The 17,200-nt window shown below is 43.1% G+C and overlaps 1 protein-coding gene across 1 annotated transcript in view; it reads left to right on the forward strand.

The window, feature by feature from the left end:
- Positions 1-358: 358 nt before the first annotated feature.
- The window catches only part of tmem63c (transmembrane protein 63C), a 32,012-nt gene continuing 15,170 nt past the window's right edge, over positions 359-17,200 (forward strand). Inside the window, exons 1-2 of the mRNA XM_037695165.1 lie at positions 359-522; positions 13,937-14,162. Coding sequence (XP_037551093.1) covers positions 518-522; positions 13,937-14,162 — 231 coding nt within the window. The 5' untranslated portion in view covers positions 359-517. The remainder of the gene's footprint in view (positions 523-13,936; positions 14,163-17,200) is intronic.

Here is a 17,200-nt window from a genome sequence, read left to right on the forward strand (position 1 = left end):
TCTTTAAGGCTTTTTCCTCCTCAGAATCATCGTTTCCCTGGTAAACCTTTAACAATCAGTTCAAAAACCTTTCTTTTTAACTTCCTATTGCATGTGCATGAATGGACTGAAAATATATGTTTTATTATGAGTGATAAATTATTGAAACATGAACCGTAACATTTTTAATTGACCATTATCAACATTCTGGTATGTTTTTAATGTACCTTTATATTTTATTTATTTGCAATAATTCCTAAAGTTTATTTCCCTTCCAGTGTTTGAACTATCAGTACGCTTCCTTAATGTTACAAATATAAACATAGTTTTCTGAGCCAATAAGATTGGAGCCAAGTTTCCACAAACTCAAAGTGGTGTAATTTGTCGACGCTCCCTTCGCACTCCTGACGTGAGTGGAAATTGTCAGACGGTCCCTGAGCGGGTGGGAGTTTCTCCTGTTTTCTGATACAAAAAAAAAAAAAAAAAAATCAGCAGCATCTTTAACCACAAGCAGCAGACTGCAGCTGTCAGGACGCCCATGAGGTGAGCCGTGTGAATTTAAAACTCTCCCTTCGCTCGGGTCAATGCGCACTGACGGCATTCCTGGCGCCGTTTTTGGCGCAATCGTCTTTAGGAATTTATAGCAGCGGGGAGGAGGCGCGTGCGCACGCATGCAAACTGAAACGTGCTGCAGCGAGCACTAAACCCGACTAATAAGGTCTAAATGGACATTAGAATCGGATTTTTGTCCCGGATTTTTAAAGATTAGGACTGAAAATGTGAAAGTTGGTGGTTCGGTTTGATGATGATGAGGAGGAGGATGATGATGAGGAGGAGGAAGAGCTGGCAGCGTTTCAGACTGTTCCACCCAAACCAGGTGCACCCCATGTTCCTCCTGGACTCAGCTGGCTGCTAAACCCTCCTGTGGGCTGCAGAAACCGAAACGCGCGCTTCAGTTTATTATTAATCCGATTGAATTTATAAATTATCTTTTGTTTTGATTCACGCTGAGATCACCGCTGCTGCTGTTCAGTCTGGACTCAGCTGAGCAAATACTGCATTAAGAGCTGTTGAAGGGTTTAAATGAACCCTGAAGGCAACTGTTTTATAATTAACCTCACTAAATATGTACCAGCTACACGTTTAAGGTCTTTTTGTTCTGAAATGCATCTTAAATGCTGCAAAATGTGTCTAAGATCAAATGAGGTGGCCTCAAAAGTGCCAGGTTTAAATAGAACTTGTGACATTTCAGTAGGTCAGGATATGGCAGAACATCAGAAGATATTCACCTCACATCATAGCACAGATTATATGACAGTGATGATGATGATGGTAATTAGTGTTGCTCACTAGATCCTGTTTCCAGGCTCCCCTTTGTGTGTTTTCTATAAATAGACTTTCAAAGAAACCATTTTAGTCAGAATTTGCAAGGGAAGCTCGTTAAAGGCATTAAAACTAATCTCTAATCTTTTAAGCTGTAAAGGTTTGAATTTGCACATTAATGCTCAGTTGGGACGAGTGCATTCAGCTCACATCCGTTTTACTGCAGGTGCAGCGATTTGACACGTCTGCGTTTCATGATCTTCATGTCTGGAGTCCAGGTCCTCCGAGTGTGTAAAAGAGTCTCAGCGGTTTCAGTGTGCCGTCACTTTGAGATTTGATCCCACGCTGCACGAAAGAAGAGCAAAGTCCCCAAAGAGCGGGGAACGAATGAGCGCTGGTCATCTTCATGTGCTACCCAGTCATTAATATTTCAGCAGATTTGAAGCTGATGAAAGCGAAGATGATGCATGCAAGACAAAACCCCAAATCCGATAAAGCTGTATAAAATGTAAATAAAAACCGAATGCTATAATTTTCTATTCAGCCCCTCTAAAATCTTAACTTTATCCCCAGCCCTCTTACCAGTTAACCTATTGCTAAAGATCCTCCATACCATTTTACAGCCTCGTGGCCTCACCACCAACATGTGTTGCTGCCATAATTCACAATTACCTTATTTTTATCCTTAAGATGGTACAATTTGCAACAACTGACATGGTTACTGGTTCCGCTGTGAATACAATACGGGTTAATGGGATTTCCAAATTGTTGCATTCTGGGTTTTATTTTCCAGTTGTTTTCCCAGTTTGCCTGCTTGTGTGTGTAACAGGAAACTCGTCAGCTGGTTATGGATCAACATTTATAGCAATCTGATCAGAAACTCTTGAGACGTGGAAAAAGGCCTGAAACTTAAAACCTCCACTTCTCGGAGCTCTGGCTGCCGTGCTGCTGCACGTTCAGCTCGAACAAACGCTAATCGGCTCCTAGAATATTTGTGCGACGTTTCTGCGTGCTGCATGAGTTATTTGTGATTCAGCTCCTCGGCCACATGTCTCGGTCTCAGAAAAGGTTTTGATGAAGCCCCCTGGACAGAAAATCGAACGCAAACAGAGGTTCTTATGGACACGTGAACTCCATCTGTACTTCAAGAGCTGTTCTGCACCTCAGGCTCGACTTTGTTCTTTTTTTTTTTTTTTTTTTTACGTATTCCTGGAGAATGTGTTGAGATTCCAGCTCTGGTTTCTGCTGCTCTTCCTTGGGGGTCTGTGACCGTGCTGCTCGATGCAGGCACAACTATCTCTGATGTACAGAGTCGTAACACAAAGATATGGCATCAGAGATATAATCGGTCATGATAACAGATTTTGCTGGGCGATTAATTGTCTCAGAAATTATTGCGATAAACGATAATATTGTTTGAAATTTGACAATCATTGGTAATTATTGTAAAATTTAATAAAAATTCATTTGTTTTGTGTGTAGTACATTTTTTCCACCACCGGATGGCAGTATAAGACTGTTTGAACCAAAGGATGGATAGTGAGGGAGCGAGCAGCGTGTCTCTAAGAATAATGGGAGGGAGGCCCCTTGACGTGACATGGGTTGTCTCCTTCCTTTTATTCTGTTCTCAAAATGGCGGCCGCTCGATGTGGTTTGAGCTCGTTAGCATAGCATTTTTCACACAAAGCTTTTAATTAAAAAAAAAAAAATCAGTAAACAAGTTCTCAGCTTCTTTTTACAGAGAAAAACAACTTTTTACACGAAGGCACGGGTTTCATCTGAGTTTTTTTTTCCCGAGGTCAGCCTGTTAGCTTAGCTCGTAGCTTAGTTTCTCAGCTTAGCTGCTTTTAGCGATCCAAAAACACGATTTTGGACGATTAAAACCGATTTTAAAGAGACGAGAGAAAGGGAGGGGTCATCCAGTGTCTTCAGTAGATGGACGAAGAAACGATAAAGACGATAAATGAAAGTGATGTTGGTAATTTTCATTTATCATGTGATTAGTTGATTTATTGTTTATTGCGACAGGTCTAATCAGAGATTCATGGTTTTCTGCAGATGTCTTCTTAAACCCTCATCTGTCTCCTCATACTGAGAGCTTTTCACCGGCTGGACCGTCGAACATTTCTCTTTAAGCCCTCAAACAGATCCATTCGCGGTTATTGTCACAGCTGCTCGTTTGATCTAACTTCTGAGATGATTGGGATTATTTCTCACTGACATCCCGTCCCTCAAGATTCACAGACAGAGAAAAGAAGGTTCTTGTTTTTTTTTTTACAGGAGATCTATTTTTATCGTACGGATCGGAGCAAAAATAAGCAACCAGGCAGAGACGGGGCTTTCTAGTACTGTGGTTCACTGCTGTCGAGGAAAAACAAACAAACAAACAAAAATAAATGCAATTTTCTTCATTCTATGACTTTTTAAGAGGCAATGTTTTCAGTAGTTTCTCCGGTGTAAAGTGTTCATCTGCTTTTCTAATTTAACACAAGAAGTCGTTTTGGATCTTCTTAATTAAGACTTTTCAGCGAATTAATTTTAACAATGTGAGGAAAATGAATTTTATTTCTTAAAAAAAGAGACGTTTCTGGTGAGGAATAAATTAAGACACCCCCCCACGTTTACTCAAACTCCGACTTTTGAGTCTGATAAAATATTTAAAAAAAAATCTCAAAACAAATTGAAATCAGACGTCTGGAAAATAGTCTTCAGCTGTCTCGAGTCCTGAGCGTCCTAGGAGGTCTTCAGCAGGTTGTGTCACTGCGGAGGTGAAAGTTCTCGTCTCTACAATCAGAAAGAGACTGTACACGTTCACCTGTGAGGAGGAAACCTCTGCTTTGTAAAAACACATGGGCAGGACGTCTAAATGAATGTTCTTTGGACAGACGAGTCATTTGGACACCATAACTGCACGTTTGGCATAAACTCCAAGAAAAGAACCTCATCCAAACACAGAGGTGGAAGAGTCATGGTTTTTGGGGGAGCTTTGTTGCAGCAGGACCTGGCCAGCTCCCCGTCATCGAAGAGACCATCTGTAAAAAGCTGAAGCCGAACTGGACACATAAACCTACCAGTAAATCCACCAAGGACCAGCTGAAGACAAAGAGATGGCGGAAGCCCAGACCTTAATCTCAAACGGTCTCAACATGACTTGAACGTGCAAGAAGCTTCATAAATCTCACAGCTGAAACAATTCTGTTGAGAAGTGGGGCAAACCTTCCTCAGACCGGTGCCAGAGACCGCTAGGCCCTACGAGAAGAGTCTCCTTGAACGTGTCCGAACATTTTCCTCAGTTAGAAAAAGCATTTTTGTTAATTTATTTTTTGTATCGATGATCGAGTCGACAGGGGAGAGAGCGGATTCCAGGAACCATCTTGGCACCGTCAAACTGGTTGGCTCACTATGAGTCTGAGTTTGTTGTGGCTCCTCAGACTGACGAAGTCCTTTGGATAAAAGACGAAACGTTTCAACACATAGAAACCATCCAGAGGACCTGACTTAACTTTGTTAGATTTATCTACCTGGATTATTGAGCATGCTGATAGATTGTACATCAAGTTGTGAACTCAAAGTTCATGCTCACTCATCCAGGTACAAAATCCAATAATGGTCAATCAGGTCATCCCGACAGTTTATTTTTTGTGGAAAGACGTTTCGCCCTCTATCCAGAGGGCTTCATCAGTCTGAGGAGTCCCACTAAGCAGTACACTCCTTTAGTGGACCAACCAGTTTGCTGGTGATAAGATGGTTTCTGGGGGCTGTCCTGTCCCCCGTCGACTCCTCCCAGGCAGGCAGCCACAGCCAAAGTGATTCACGTTTGATTTTGTACCTGGATGATTGAGCATGAACTTTGAGGTCTTGAACCACTTTGGCTGTGGCTGCCTGCCTGGGAGGAGTCGACGGGGGACAGGACAGCCCCCAGAAACCATATTATCACCAACAAACTGGTTGGTCCACTAAAGGACTGTACTGCTTAGTGAGGAAAGCAGTTTACTTGGGACTCCTTAGACTGATGAAGTCCTCCGGATAGAGGGCGGAACATCTTTCCACCCACACAAAAAAAGAAACTGTCTAGATGACCTGATTGACCATTATTGGATCAAGTTGTGAACAAGTTGTGAACATTTCTTAATAAAAGACTGATTTTTATTTTATTTTATTTTTATTTTTTTTTGGGGGGGGGGGGGGGGGGTTGTCCTAATGTTTTCACATGACTGCATTTATTAATTTAATTATCCTTAAAATCCGACTTAAACCAAAGCAGTGAACGTGTTCGTTGTTGTACCAACGACGAAACAAGTTTTTGTTTATATGTGAAGGATGAGAGAAATTTTCTTGAATTGTTTTTGAAATAATTGAGGTTCTTTAATGAACAGCTTAAAGTTGTATGATTGCAGGAAATGAAGCTGTTTCTAAAATAATTTTTTTAATGAAATGCTTAATTTTTAACACGTTTTAGATCGAGGAGGATGTAAATATGGTTCCATGCACACAGAGAGGAGTCATTTATCCAAACCAGCTGCCTTTTTTTTTGTTGTTCAGTTGTTGTTTTAGATGATGGAGGTGAAGTTTTTAGGGTCAGCTCCTGCAGGATTTTCAGCACACAAAACATAGATCAGAGCAGTTCTATGGTCAAAGAGCGGGTCGGGTTAGATTCAAGCATCACTGATGCCAGATGGGTTCAGTCCATCAGCAGCAGCACTCGTCCAGGGTGCAGCCTATACTGAGCATGTGCAGACAGACAGGAAGCAGGTGTTTGCTTAGTCAATCGTGGTTTGTTTCATTCAGCCCTCTGAGGGAGGCTGTATGGGGGAGGATGAGTGTGTGTGTGTGTGTGTGGGGGGGGGGGGGGGGGTGTGCACCAGCCTCACATTTTAAAAGCACATCAGACTTTTAATCTCAGTAGAAATATAAAAGTCGTCTTTGTTTTTGGATCATTTTCAATTTCATAAATCAAGAAAATGACTACGAAATGTTTCAATCCTTCATGTGCCTCTTTTAAAAAAAAATATATACAGTATATACTGGGTTTTTTTTTGTCTTTACATCCAAACCCAGAGCAGTGAAGAAGTCTTTTAGCCTTTCATTCATCACAACTTTCACCCGAGCAACCTTTCAAAATAAAAGAGCAGGAACTTTGCAACTGCAAGCTGGCGAAAAGAACACTTCTTTCTTATTTTTAAATTTTATATTTAATTACAGCATACGCAGGGGACGTTCTTATTTTCCTTTTATTTTTATTACAAGAAGTAGTAGTTCTTCAAACTGCAATGTATTGAGATGAAGCAAAAAATGAGGAGAACATGTTCTAGCTGTATCTAACGGTATGAAAGAACGAGAGGAGGAACGTGCACGTCGAACAAGGTCAGCGCAGTCGAGAGGAGAGCTGCTGCTCATGTTTATGGTGATTGCAAAGCAACCTTGGAGGGTTGAGGGCTTTATCTCACAGAGACTGCTGGTTGATTATGTCCAGGGGTTCTTCAGTCAGCAGAAGTTTTATTTATGGCTCGTTTATCTGAGAAAACAGGACCGCCGCTCGCTCTCTCACTCCCTCAGGCTGCCGCTAGATCTTCATTTGATAGAAAATTTGACAAAAGGAGGGATGGCTTTGTTGCTGCTACCATCTGATGGCTTATTAGACATTTGGATTCCAACCCTTTTTAAATAGTTAAAGTGTATTTTCTGTGGTAATAGAACACACAAGCTGCATACCTAAACCTTTGTTTTAATCTCAGGACATTTCTTCATGAATACTATTTGCCTGGTGTTTCTGGCTAAATGCAGCAGCAGTACTTTACAATGATTTGCTGATGACGTTAAGTCAGTCGAGGGTCGGATTTTCAAAACGCTCTCTTAAAATGTGCACATTTAAAGTTTACTAACTTAAAAAGTGAAGACCAAGATGTAAATTGAGGTTTGTGTTCCGTGTAGAGGGATTAATTCTGGATAGTTTCACAAATAATGCCGTAATCATTTCTACATTTTGTCAGTGGTGTAGCGTATTTTTTTGGACCATGAGGCGCATTAAGCGAAACAAGTTCATTCGGACAGATTTTTGAGCGCCACGCACATAAAATCGGTTCAAGGTCAGTAAGCACAACCAGAATTAATACATAAGGCGCACTGTTAATCTGTTCTGAGCATGTTTATCTTCCGTCAAGGTGGAGGTCTTGCAGCAATTAAGTTTGATAAAGTTAAACATTTCTGATGGACTGTCCTGGGACAGGGGACACACATGCTTGCTGTCCATTAGCAAACATCTGGACGCCTTTAAGACCAGAAGGGACACCCTGGCGTCGTCTAATTCTCAGTGTTTCCCTGAGGTGTAGCAACGTCGCCATTTTTGTGACGTTTTCTTTGGGGAAAATGCTCTGCAACGTTTAGGTTTTTAATAAATATGGTTCACACTTCAAAGTGGGCTTTTAACATGAATTGGTCAGTCAAAAATGAAATAAAGTCAGATATCTGGAAAAAAAAAAAGGTTTTATTTACTGTGTGGTGCATTTATAAAAATATTGTTTGTATTTTTGAACGTTAATAATCTTGTCGCCCGAGTGATAATTTCCTTGCTCATGCAAAAACAAAGATGAAGTAATTTCCTTTTTGTCACTCTAAAGAAGACGTAGTAAGTAACTAATTAAGTCTCGGTGTGAACAGTGCCTACACACAGAAACCTCAGCTGTTTTTTCTGGTGCAATGAGCAGATTAACTGACCTGAGTTTGCTTTTCCCCCCAACTTGCTCCTTTTTTTCCTGCTTCTTTAACTCAGGTGTATTTTATCCCCAGCTCTCAGCTCCTGTCCTGACTTCAGCATCTGGCATCTTAATAGCTTAAACTCACTCGTCCAGCGAGGGCGAAGCGCCACGAGCCAAGCATCAGTTTGTAAACTGCTGCGTTGGCTTGGCCGCTCGGTTCAGAGCAGGCGAGAAAGGAGCAGAGGGAAAGCATTAGAGACGCATCTCATTGGCAGAGCTGAAGAAGCTGGAGGAGAAATGGACACCTTGGGATGAGCCTGAAAGTGTTTGAACGTTTATACGTGAGGGATGAGAGAAACGGGAAGAGGATCTCGATACTAAACTGCTGAGTCATGCTGTGACGTTTATCCAAATGTTGTGTGAAAGTCGTCCCGTATCCCTCAGCATCCTGGCTGCTCCTGAAGGAGGAGAGGAAGACTTTTCTGTCAGCATCACAGACGACAGCAGAGTAAGTGATTTGTCTGGTGCAAGAAAAAAAAAGGCAATCTCAGTCAGCTGATAAAGCTCCAGTTGTGTTTATCCTCTGCAGTCAGCCATGTTTTCTGTTTGTTTTAGCTGTGGCACCATGAGCACATTTGCTCTGCTGATCAGGCACAGAATAGTTTGCAACGTCTAATAAAACAACGTAACTATAGTGAGACTGGATTTGATCCAAGTATAATTAGTTTGTTGCTCAGTTACTCAAAGAGCCTGCTCTAAACTCCTCAAAATGACAGCTGAAGTCACAAATTCATGATTATTCATTTTTAGCCATCATTCTCTTGAGCAAACTGACGAGTTGAATTTATTGTAAAGGAAAGAAAAGGCAGCATCTGGTTCTGTTGAAACAGCCGAGTGTGTTTATAGATCTGCTTTGTGATCCGTCCCCAGAGGACCTCCTCTCTGTTCTCTCCTCAGAGATGTTCAGGGCTCTGTATCTGTAGATCGACTGCAAGCTGTGCAGATTCACGGCGCAGATCTGAAGAGGAGATCAGAGCGGTGCAGACGGAGCTGGTAAAGGTTTACAGGGTGATATTTTTGTGTTTCTGCTCCACACCAGACCTCTGAGTGTGATGGACGGCAGTCCGCCTCCTCCACCAGACACACTGCCAAGGCTTCTGTTGCACCGTTTAGTCAAAGCTTCACAGCACTATATGATGCAGTCTCTCAGGAAGTGACATCATCAGTTCAGTGATAAATCACACTAAGTTCAGCCATGACATGAGTAGGCCTGTCGCAATAAATCAATTAATCGCATGATAAATGAAAATTGTCAACCTCATTTTCATTTATCGGCTTTATCGTTTCTTTGTGTCTCTCTCTTTCTACTGAAGACACTGGATGACAAAAGGCTCAACTCCGGTGCTCTTCACTGACCCCTCCCTTTCTCTTTTTTCTTTAAAATTGTTTGAACCATCCAAAATCGTGTTTTTGGATCATTAAAAGCAGCTAAGCTGAGAAGCTAAGCTACGAGCTAAGCTAGCAGGCCGACCTCAGGGAGGAAAAACCTCCGTCTTGTCAAAGCTCCAAAGTTCACGGTTGAAACCCGTGCCTTCGTCTAAAAAGTTGTTTTTCTCTGCAAAAAGAAGCTGAGAACTTTACTGATATTTTTTTAAAAGGTTTGTGTGACAGATGCTATGCTAAAGAGCTCAAACCACACCGAGCGTTTGCCATTTTGAGAACCGAAAAACAGGAAAGCGAGACAGCCCATGTCATGTCAAGGGGCCTCCCTCCCATTTTTCTTAAAGAGACGCGCTGCTCGCTCCCTCACTATCCATCCTTCGGTTCAAACTGTCTTATACTACCATCCAGTGGTCAAAAAAAGGTAAAGGTACTATATGCAAAAATTAACCAACATTTCTTAAATTTGACAATAATTACCAATTATTGTAAAATTTCAAACAATACTATCGTTTATCGCAATAATTTCTGAGACAATTAGTCGCCCAGCAAAATTTGTTATTGTGACAGGCCTAGACATGAGTGCCAGTTTGTTGCTTTTTTAAAGCCTTGATTCTTGAGCTCGTCTGTTTTTTCACTGCTCTGGAGATGGAGACTAGAAAATATGATCTATTTCTCTCCGGTAATGTGACTCGATCAGTCTGTTGGTCATGTGAATTTACAGTATTGACACATCTTTGTCGGCACCGAGTTGCTGCTCCATTTCCTCTGCTTGTTCACGGAGCAGTGTACACAAGCCGAGCTATGGGTCGGGACTGCATTGATTGAAAGTGAGATTAGCGTGCGCTGCCTGCCGGAGGACAGATGGTTCAGGTCCTGATTGTGTGGTCACAGCAGAGTAAATGATCACATCTTTTGAATGCTCCACAGACTGTGATGAATCCACCAGGAGTGGCTGAAACCAACTCCAAACACATTTTCATGCTGACTTTTGATCTTCTAGGTTGTCTCAAATGAAATATCTTGAAAATGCCTTGAGCTGATTCCTCCATCTTTGGCAGAAAGGTTAATTTAGTTTAAAGGATTTTTTTATTTTTATTTCAGTGATGTAAGTCAAAGCAAGTGTAACCTTGTCCTGGTTTTTTGTGATTGTCTCAAGAAAAGCAGCAGAATTTCACTAAATTTGTCACAAAGTAATAATCTGATCTGTTTTTGTGTAAATGTTAACGTTACCACACAAATCTGAAGTGCTGGTAGGTAAATAAAGTCTGCTCATGGCTCAGTCTGGAGCGATGGAGCTCTGCTGAATCAAACAGCAGCCGAAAATAAGAAAAGCAAGAAAACAGCTTCAGCTTTTTGTATTTGTATGGGGTTGTTTGAGCTAAGACACTGATTGCTAGAAATGTTGCTCTCAATAAAATGTACCTTAGTCATGTGTGTTTAAAGTAAATTGCTATTATAAAACTTAGAGGTGCCAAATTGTTTTATATTATGACAGTTTTTTTTTTTTTTTGAGGAGACACTCAAAGCATCTTTGTTGTTTTCAAAACATTCCAGGAGGAGTTGAGATAAGTCCGGCGTCAAGGCCACAGTTTGGGTCAGGCAGAACTTGTGAATTGTTGTTTCTGACTTTTAAAGTCTCACTGGTATTTATTCCTCTGATGGAACTCCAAAAACAGCCGAATTGATTCTTTACGCCAAAAGTCGTGTTCACAGCTTCTCCAAGATTATTCCCACCATTCATGAGTGCTGCCAGTGAGTTCACAGTCCTGATAACAGCTGCTCCAGCTCCCTGCTGCAGCTCCACAAATTCAGTCTGAGCACTGTCGAGCTTCGACACATCCACACAAATTTATTGACAATCCAGATTTCACCAGCCAAACAGCAAAATAACCAGTTGTCATCATGAATCCAATTTGTTTCCGTCGAGATAAGAGGGTCCTCCTTACCCTGACTCCTGTCGGGAGAAGTTGATCAATTTTGTTGAGAGACCATCTGATCCTTCGAATTAAGAGGTATGCAGAAAAAAAAGAGGCTTTTTAAGGGTTCACAGGACAAAAGAGTGCAGCAGGGAAGCGGGTGTGGGTGTGGGGGTGTGTGTGTTGGGGGGGGGGGGGGGGGGGCGCTGGGGACAGGGAAACACGTCTGGTTCCACCGGAGGAAAGAGAGAAAAATAAAATTCCCAGACCAGCCAAGAGACATAGTCTCCCTAGCATGTCCTGGGTCTTCCCCGGGTTCTTCTCCCAGTTGGACATGCCTGAAGCACCGGAGACACCCAGGGAGCATCCTCACCTGATGCCCGAACCATCTCAATTGGCTCCTCTCGATGTGGAGGAGCAACGGTTCTACTCTGAGTCTCTCCCAGATGACTGAACTTCTTGCCCTATCCCTATGGGAGAGTCCGGCTACCCTGCGGAGGAAACTCATTTCAACCGCCTGTATCTGCAATCTCATTCTTTCAGTCACTACCCAGAGTTCATCGCCATTGGTGAGGGTAGGAACATAGACCGACTGGTAAACAGAGAATTTCGCCTTACAGCTCAGTTCCCTCTTCACCACAACGGTTGCAAAGTCTGCAATACTGCAGACACTGCACCACTTCGTCTGTCAATTTCATGCTCCATTCTTCCCTCAGTCGTGAACAAAACTCTGAGATTGTTGGACTCCTTCACTTGAGGCAGAACCTCACCCTCAACCTGAAAAGAGCAACCCACCTTTTCCAGTTGAGGACCCATGGCCTCAGATTTGGAGGTGCTGATTTTCATCCCAGCTGCTTCACACTCGGCTGCAAACAGCTCCAGTGAGAGCTGAAGATCCCGGCACGATGATGCCAACAGGACCACATCATCTGCACAGAGCAGACGAAATCCTGAGGCCACCGAACTGGACCCCCTCCGCCTTCTGGCTGCACCGAGAAATTCTGTCCATAAAAGTTATGATGATGATAATAATAATAATGTGTTATGTGTTGTCATCATTATATGTTCCCATACAATGGTAAAATTGGCTCTCTGTATTTAACCTATATACCACCAAGTGGAGCAGTGGGCAGCTACGGAAAGCACCCGGGGAGCAACTAGGGATAAGGTGTCCTGCTCAGAGACACCATGAGATGTGCAATAACCAGGGATCAAACCCGGGACCTTCGGGTCCTGAGTCGGCTGCCCTGCCCCTACACCATCTCTGCCACCATGAACAGAATCAGTGACAACGGGCAGCCCTGGTGGAGTCCAACTCCCTCCCTGAAGTGGTCCGACTTACTACCGGCAATGCGAACCAAACTCACACCGCTTGTATAGGGACCGAACAGCCCATAACAATGGGCCTCCAATCCAATACTCACAGAGCACCCCCCACAGCATACCTCAAAGAACACGGTCGAAAGTCTTCTCCAAAAGCATTAAACACATGTAGACAGATGGGCAAACTCCCATGACCCCTCGAGGACCCTAGTGAGGGTAAAGAGCTGATCCAGTGTTCCACGGCCAGGACGGGACCCACATTGTTCCTCCTGGATCTGAGGTTCGACCAACGATCTGACTCGCTTCTCCAGTACTCCTGAATAGACCTTACCAGGGAGGCTAAGGAGAGTGATGCCCCTGTAATTGGAGCACACCCTCCGGCTCCGAGGGGAATCACCACCCCAGTCTGCCAATCCAGTGGCACTGCCCCTGATGTCCACACGATGTTGAAAAGGCATGTCAACCAAGACAGCCCCACAACATTCAGAGCCTTAAGGAAATCGGGGTGAATCTCATCCACCCCAGGAGACCTGCCACCTCAGAGCTTTTTAACTAACTTGGCAACCTCAGCTACAGTTATAGACAGACCAACCCCGAAGTCCCCCGAGTCAGCTTCCTCCATGGAAGACGTGCTGGTGAGATTGAGAAGTATTCCTTCCACCTCCCGACAACATCACTGGTTGAGGTCAACAGTGCCCATCTTCACTGAAAACAGTAAAGCTCTGTTTTCTCCTCTTAAGATTTAAATTATTTGAAGTCAAAATGCTCCTCTGCCGCTTTAACTCAGACAACTCATGTGTAAATGTCAACCTGACAGATAATAAATGGAGTTCATCTGGAGTGTCTCTGCCTTTTTTTAAAGACCCTGTAGTGTATTTGTTCCCTGAACCATTTCTGCTTGTATTTCTGGGACAAAGCAGCCCTCAGCTCAGTCAGCACTAATGGACCATGGTGCTTATTAGACTGCTGTTTACAAATGCTAATCACACTTAAAGAAAGAGGTACCTGGTGATTAAAAAGGAGCCAGAGTGAGCAAATTTACACTTGTTGGTAATTTACTCATTTATTCCATTTATTGAAATGCAAAACCACTGAGTTATTCTGGGGTTTTGTAAATACAGACAATGATAGAAAAAAAGAATAACGAACACAAGTTGGGCACATTTTGCCAAAAGGTTGACTAAAAGGACGTCAAATCTTCACATTTTAAGAGTAAATAAGTTAAACTGAGCACCTTTCTCCTGTCTTGTCTGTCAGATATGATGCGGTCCTGATGGCGCAGTCAGAGCCGTTTGAAATGAGGGTGTCCCCTGCTGAGGCACAGCCCGTGGAGTTGGGTGCCATGAGTTTCCTGGAGACGTTCGGGGAGGAGAACAGCACGGCGGAGCGATGCTTCCACGCGCACTCTCGCAGCAGCGTCCTCCAGGGTCTGCCATTCGGTGGAGTGCCCACAGTCCTTTTCATAAACGTGCTGCTTTGGATGGTACACACTCACACACACACAATATAAAGTCTGCAAACGAGTTTGAACAGTGGCCGCATTTTCTTGTTCTCGACCTTTAGGGCCTGCGCCTTGTACATGTTTTTAAGCTCCAACACAAATAATTCACGTAACTGAGGTCTTTTCAAACCCCTGTATCGCTTAATGAAGACCTATTAAAGTCTGCAGTGCTTGGTCCACAACTCAAACATTCACTGTTGTATGTTATTAAAGAAAAATGGAATTCACATTATTTGCTTCTGAGAAATTTTGGGTTCTTTGCAGATAACATTGTGATCTGTGGTGAGAACAGAGAGCAAGTGGAAAACTTAGAGAGGTGGAGGTATGCAGTTGAATGAAGAAGAATGAAAATAAGCAGTAGTAAGACCGAGTATGTGTGTGTGTGAATGAGAGGAGGCTGGTGGAACAGTGAGGATACAAGGAGTAGAGGTCCCAAAGGTGCAGGACTTCAAGTACTTGGGGTCCACTGTCCAGGAAAATGGGGAATGTGGTAAAGAGGTGAAAAAGAGAGTCCAGGCAGGATGGAGGAGGATGACTTGCTGAAAAGGGAAAAGACGAAAAAAGAATAAAGTTTTTTTGGTACAGCTTTTCTCATTTTACATTTTCCTGGCCTGAACTGATGTTGAGTCAGTCGTTGGTTTTATTCAATCTCCCTCAGGATTCAAACTAAGAACTGTCATTGCCAGCTGGAGTCTAGCAAACATAACGGGGAAATAACCAGCTGCAGGTTGGTGCAGTGAGGCAACAGCAAGGTTTCTAAATATATTCAAGCGGCCAACACCTTGTTGAGACATTAGCAAAAGCCCAGAACAGAGATTTAAGTTTGGAAAAATATTGTAGAGCATCTTAGAAGATGGAACGTCACTAATATAAAAAAAAAACAAAGATGAACAGCAGCCTCAGTGTTGGACATAAGGTAGAAATATGATTATCTGCGTCATTCTGTGCATTACAACCTGTCGACATATGTTCATGTTGATAAGTTTATACGATTACCTTCCTACACGTGCCTGTTTGTGTGAAGTTTTACACCAAACTGATGTTTCCACTCTGACACATTTCTTAAAGATGCTAAATAAAGTCGGAGATTTCCTCAGGATTAATAAAAGGTGCAAAGGCACACTTTGTAAAGCAACAAGCAGTCAAAGAATGAGGGCTCTTCATCAACACTGCAGAGGGAAGCTGGTGCCATTTGTGGGCTGGGACTGGTCTGCAGACCCTGCTAAGACATGGTACAAGCATAAAACTACCCTCCATGTCGGTGCCAGGGTGCATGTTTCTCCAACAGAACATGCAACAAGATGAGAAGTGTTACAGGAATGCTGGGCGTTTATAACGTTGAATTTGAAATTGTTTTCTTTTAGAAAAGTCTCCCACGTTTTAAAGCGAGCCATTATTATGGAGGGATTTTTGTCCCATCCTGATGATCTTGGCTCCATAATTATAATCCAAAACAAAACGTATCATGTTCATGTCACGTTAAATATCTTCTGCGGAGCCTGTTCTGTTTGCAAACACAGATCTCCGTTTCTGCGGAAGCCTTCCAGATAATAATAGGCTTCTCCTTCCAGCTGTCAGCCACTCTCGGCTCCTCCATCAGGCTTCGCGTCGCTCTCGATCTGCCACCTCCATCTTCTAATTGGCCCACTTCAGGACTTCTGGGTTGTCAAGCCAACACGGAAGGGGTTTCAGCACCATCTCCTAATGACAAGCGCGAGTCAAAGCGTGCTTCCCTTCAGGTGACGGGGAGCACGCCTCCACCATAACTCCCATCATCAGCGAATTAATAACAGATGTGTGGGGTTGGGTGGAGGTGGGGAGGGCACGGGCGTGTACAACGGCAGGGAGCACCAAGAAAACACCGGAGCCAAACGTTAGCTCGTTACTCATCCAGTCGATCTGCGTGTTCACAGCTTTAATGATGAATCATTTAACGTTTCTGCCATGAACACATCTGTCACCAGCAGCTAATGATTAAACGCTGCCGTTAAAATCAAGCGCTCATCGGCTCAACATGTTCCCTCGTGGACGTTTTGTAGAGGGTGTTCAGCTCTCCCTCCGTTTGTTGCCAAACAAGCCTTTCAGGTTTATTTTTACACTCGACCGCTCTCTGATTTGACATTACTGCATGGCATGTCTTCATGTGTGCAAGCTGACCTGTGATGGTTTCCAAGACAACCACATAGGAAGAAACAGCACGGCCTGTTGTTTGCTGCTGCGTTTGTTTTTGTCTATTGTTCATCAACTCTTTCTGGAGAATTTGGAAACAAGAAAAGCAATCCAAGTACCGTATTTTCTGCCACACAAGTTGCTCTGGCGTATAAGTCGCATCAGTCCAAAAAATGTCTAATAAAGTGGAAAAAACATAAATAAATAAGTAGCTTCACTGTATAATCGCATCTATTATGCGTCGCCACTGATGCGTAATGTTTGTTCGTCACGGGGGAGTGGTGGTGCAGAGGTTAGAGAAGATGGGCCTGTGATCGGAAAGTCGCAGGGTCAACTCCCAATACTGTCAACATAAAAAAATGTGGGTGGAAAAGGTGAAACACCCACACCTGCCTCCACCCTCATCTGCCCCACTCTGAGCCCCTGAGCGTGGTGAAATGCAGCTGATTTGACGTTTGCTCCAGGAGTTCTGGAGCGAGACGAAGGTGGGCTCTGTGGCAAGCAAAGTGTCTCATTAATAGCCACTTTTACCTATTAATGAGACACTTGGCTTGCCATAATGCTTGAGCACCCTCTAGCAGCTGCAAATGCTAATGTTTAATATTTTTCATGCCAGAATTAATCTAATCGTCAGATCTCAACCAAAAATTGGGTAATAAATATGCGGGAAAAACGTATATTAGTCGCTTCGGTGTATAAGTAGCAGGACTTGCTAATTTATGCAAAAAGGTGCGACTTATATGCCAAAAAATACGGTACATGAAGACGTTAAGTAGTGTCTGCTTTTGTAGATAAAATTCTGAGATCATGTTGTGTGTGTGTGTGTGTGTGTGTGTGTGTGTTTGTGTGTG

The sequence above is a fragment of the Nematolebias whitei genome, chromosome 21, assembly GCF_014905685.2.
Source record: "Nematolebias whitei isolate Nwh7 chromosome 21, NemWhi1, whole genome shotgun sequence".
Classification (NCBI taxonomy): domain Eukaryota; kingdom Metazoa; phylum Chordata; class Actinopteri; order Cyprinodontiformes; family Rivulidae; genus Nematolebias; species Nematolebias whitei.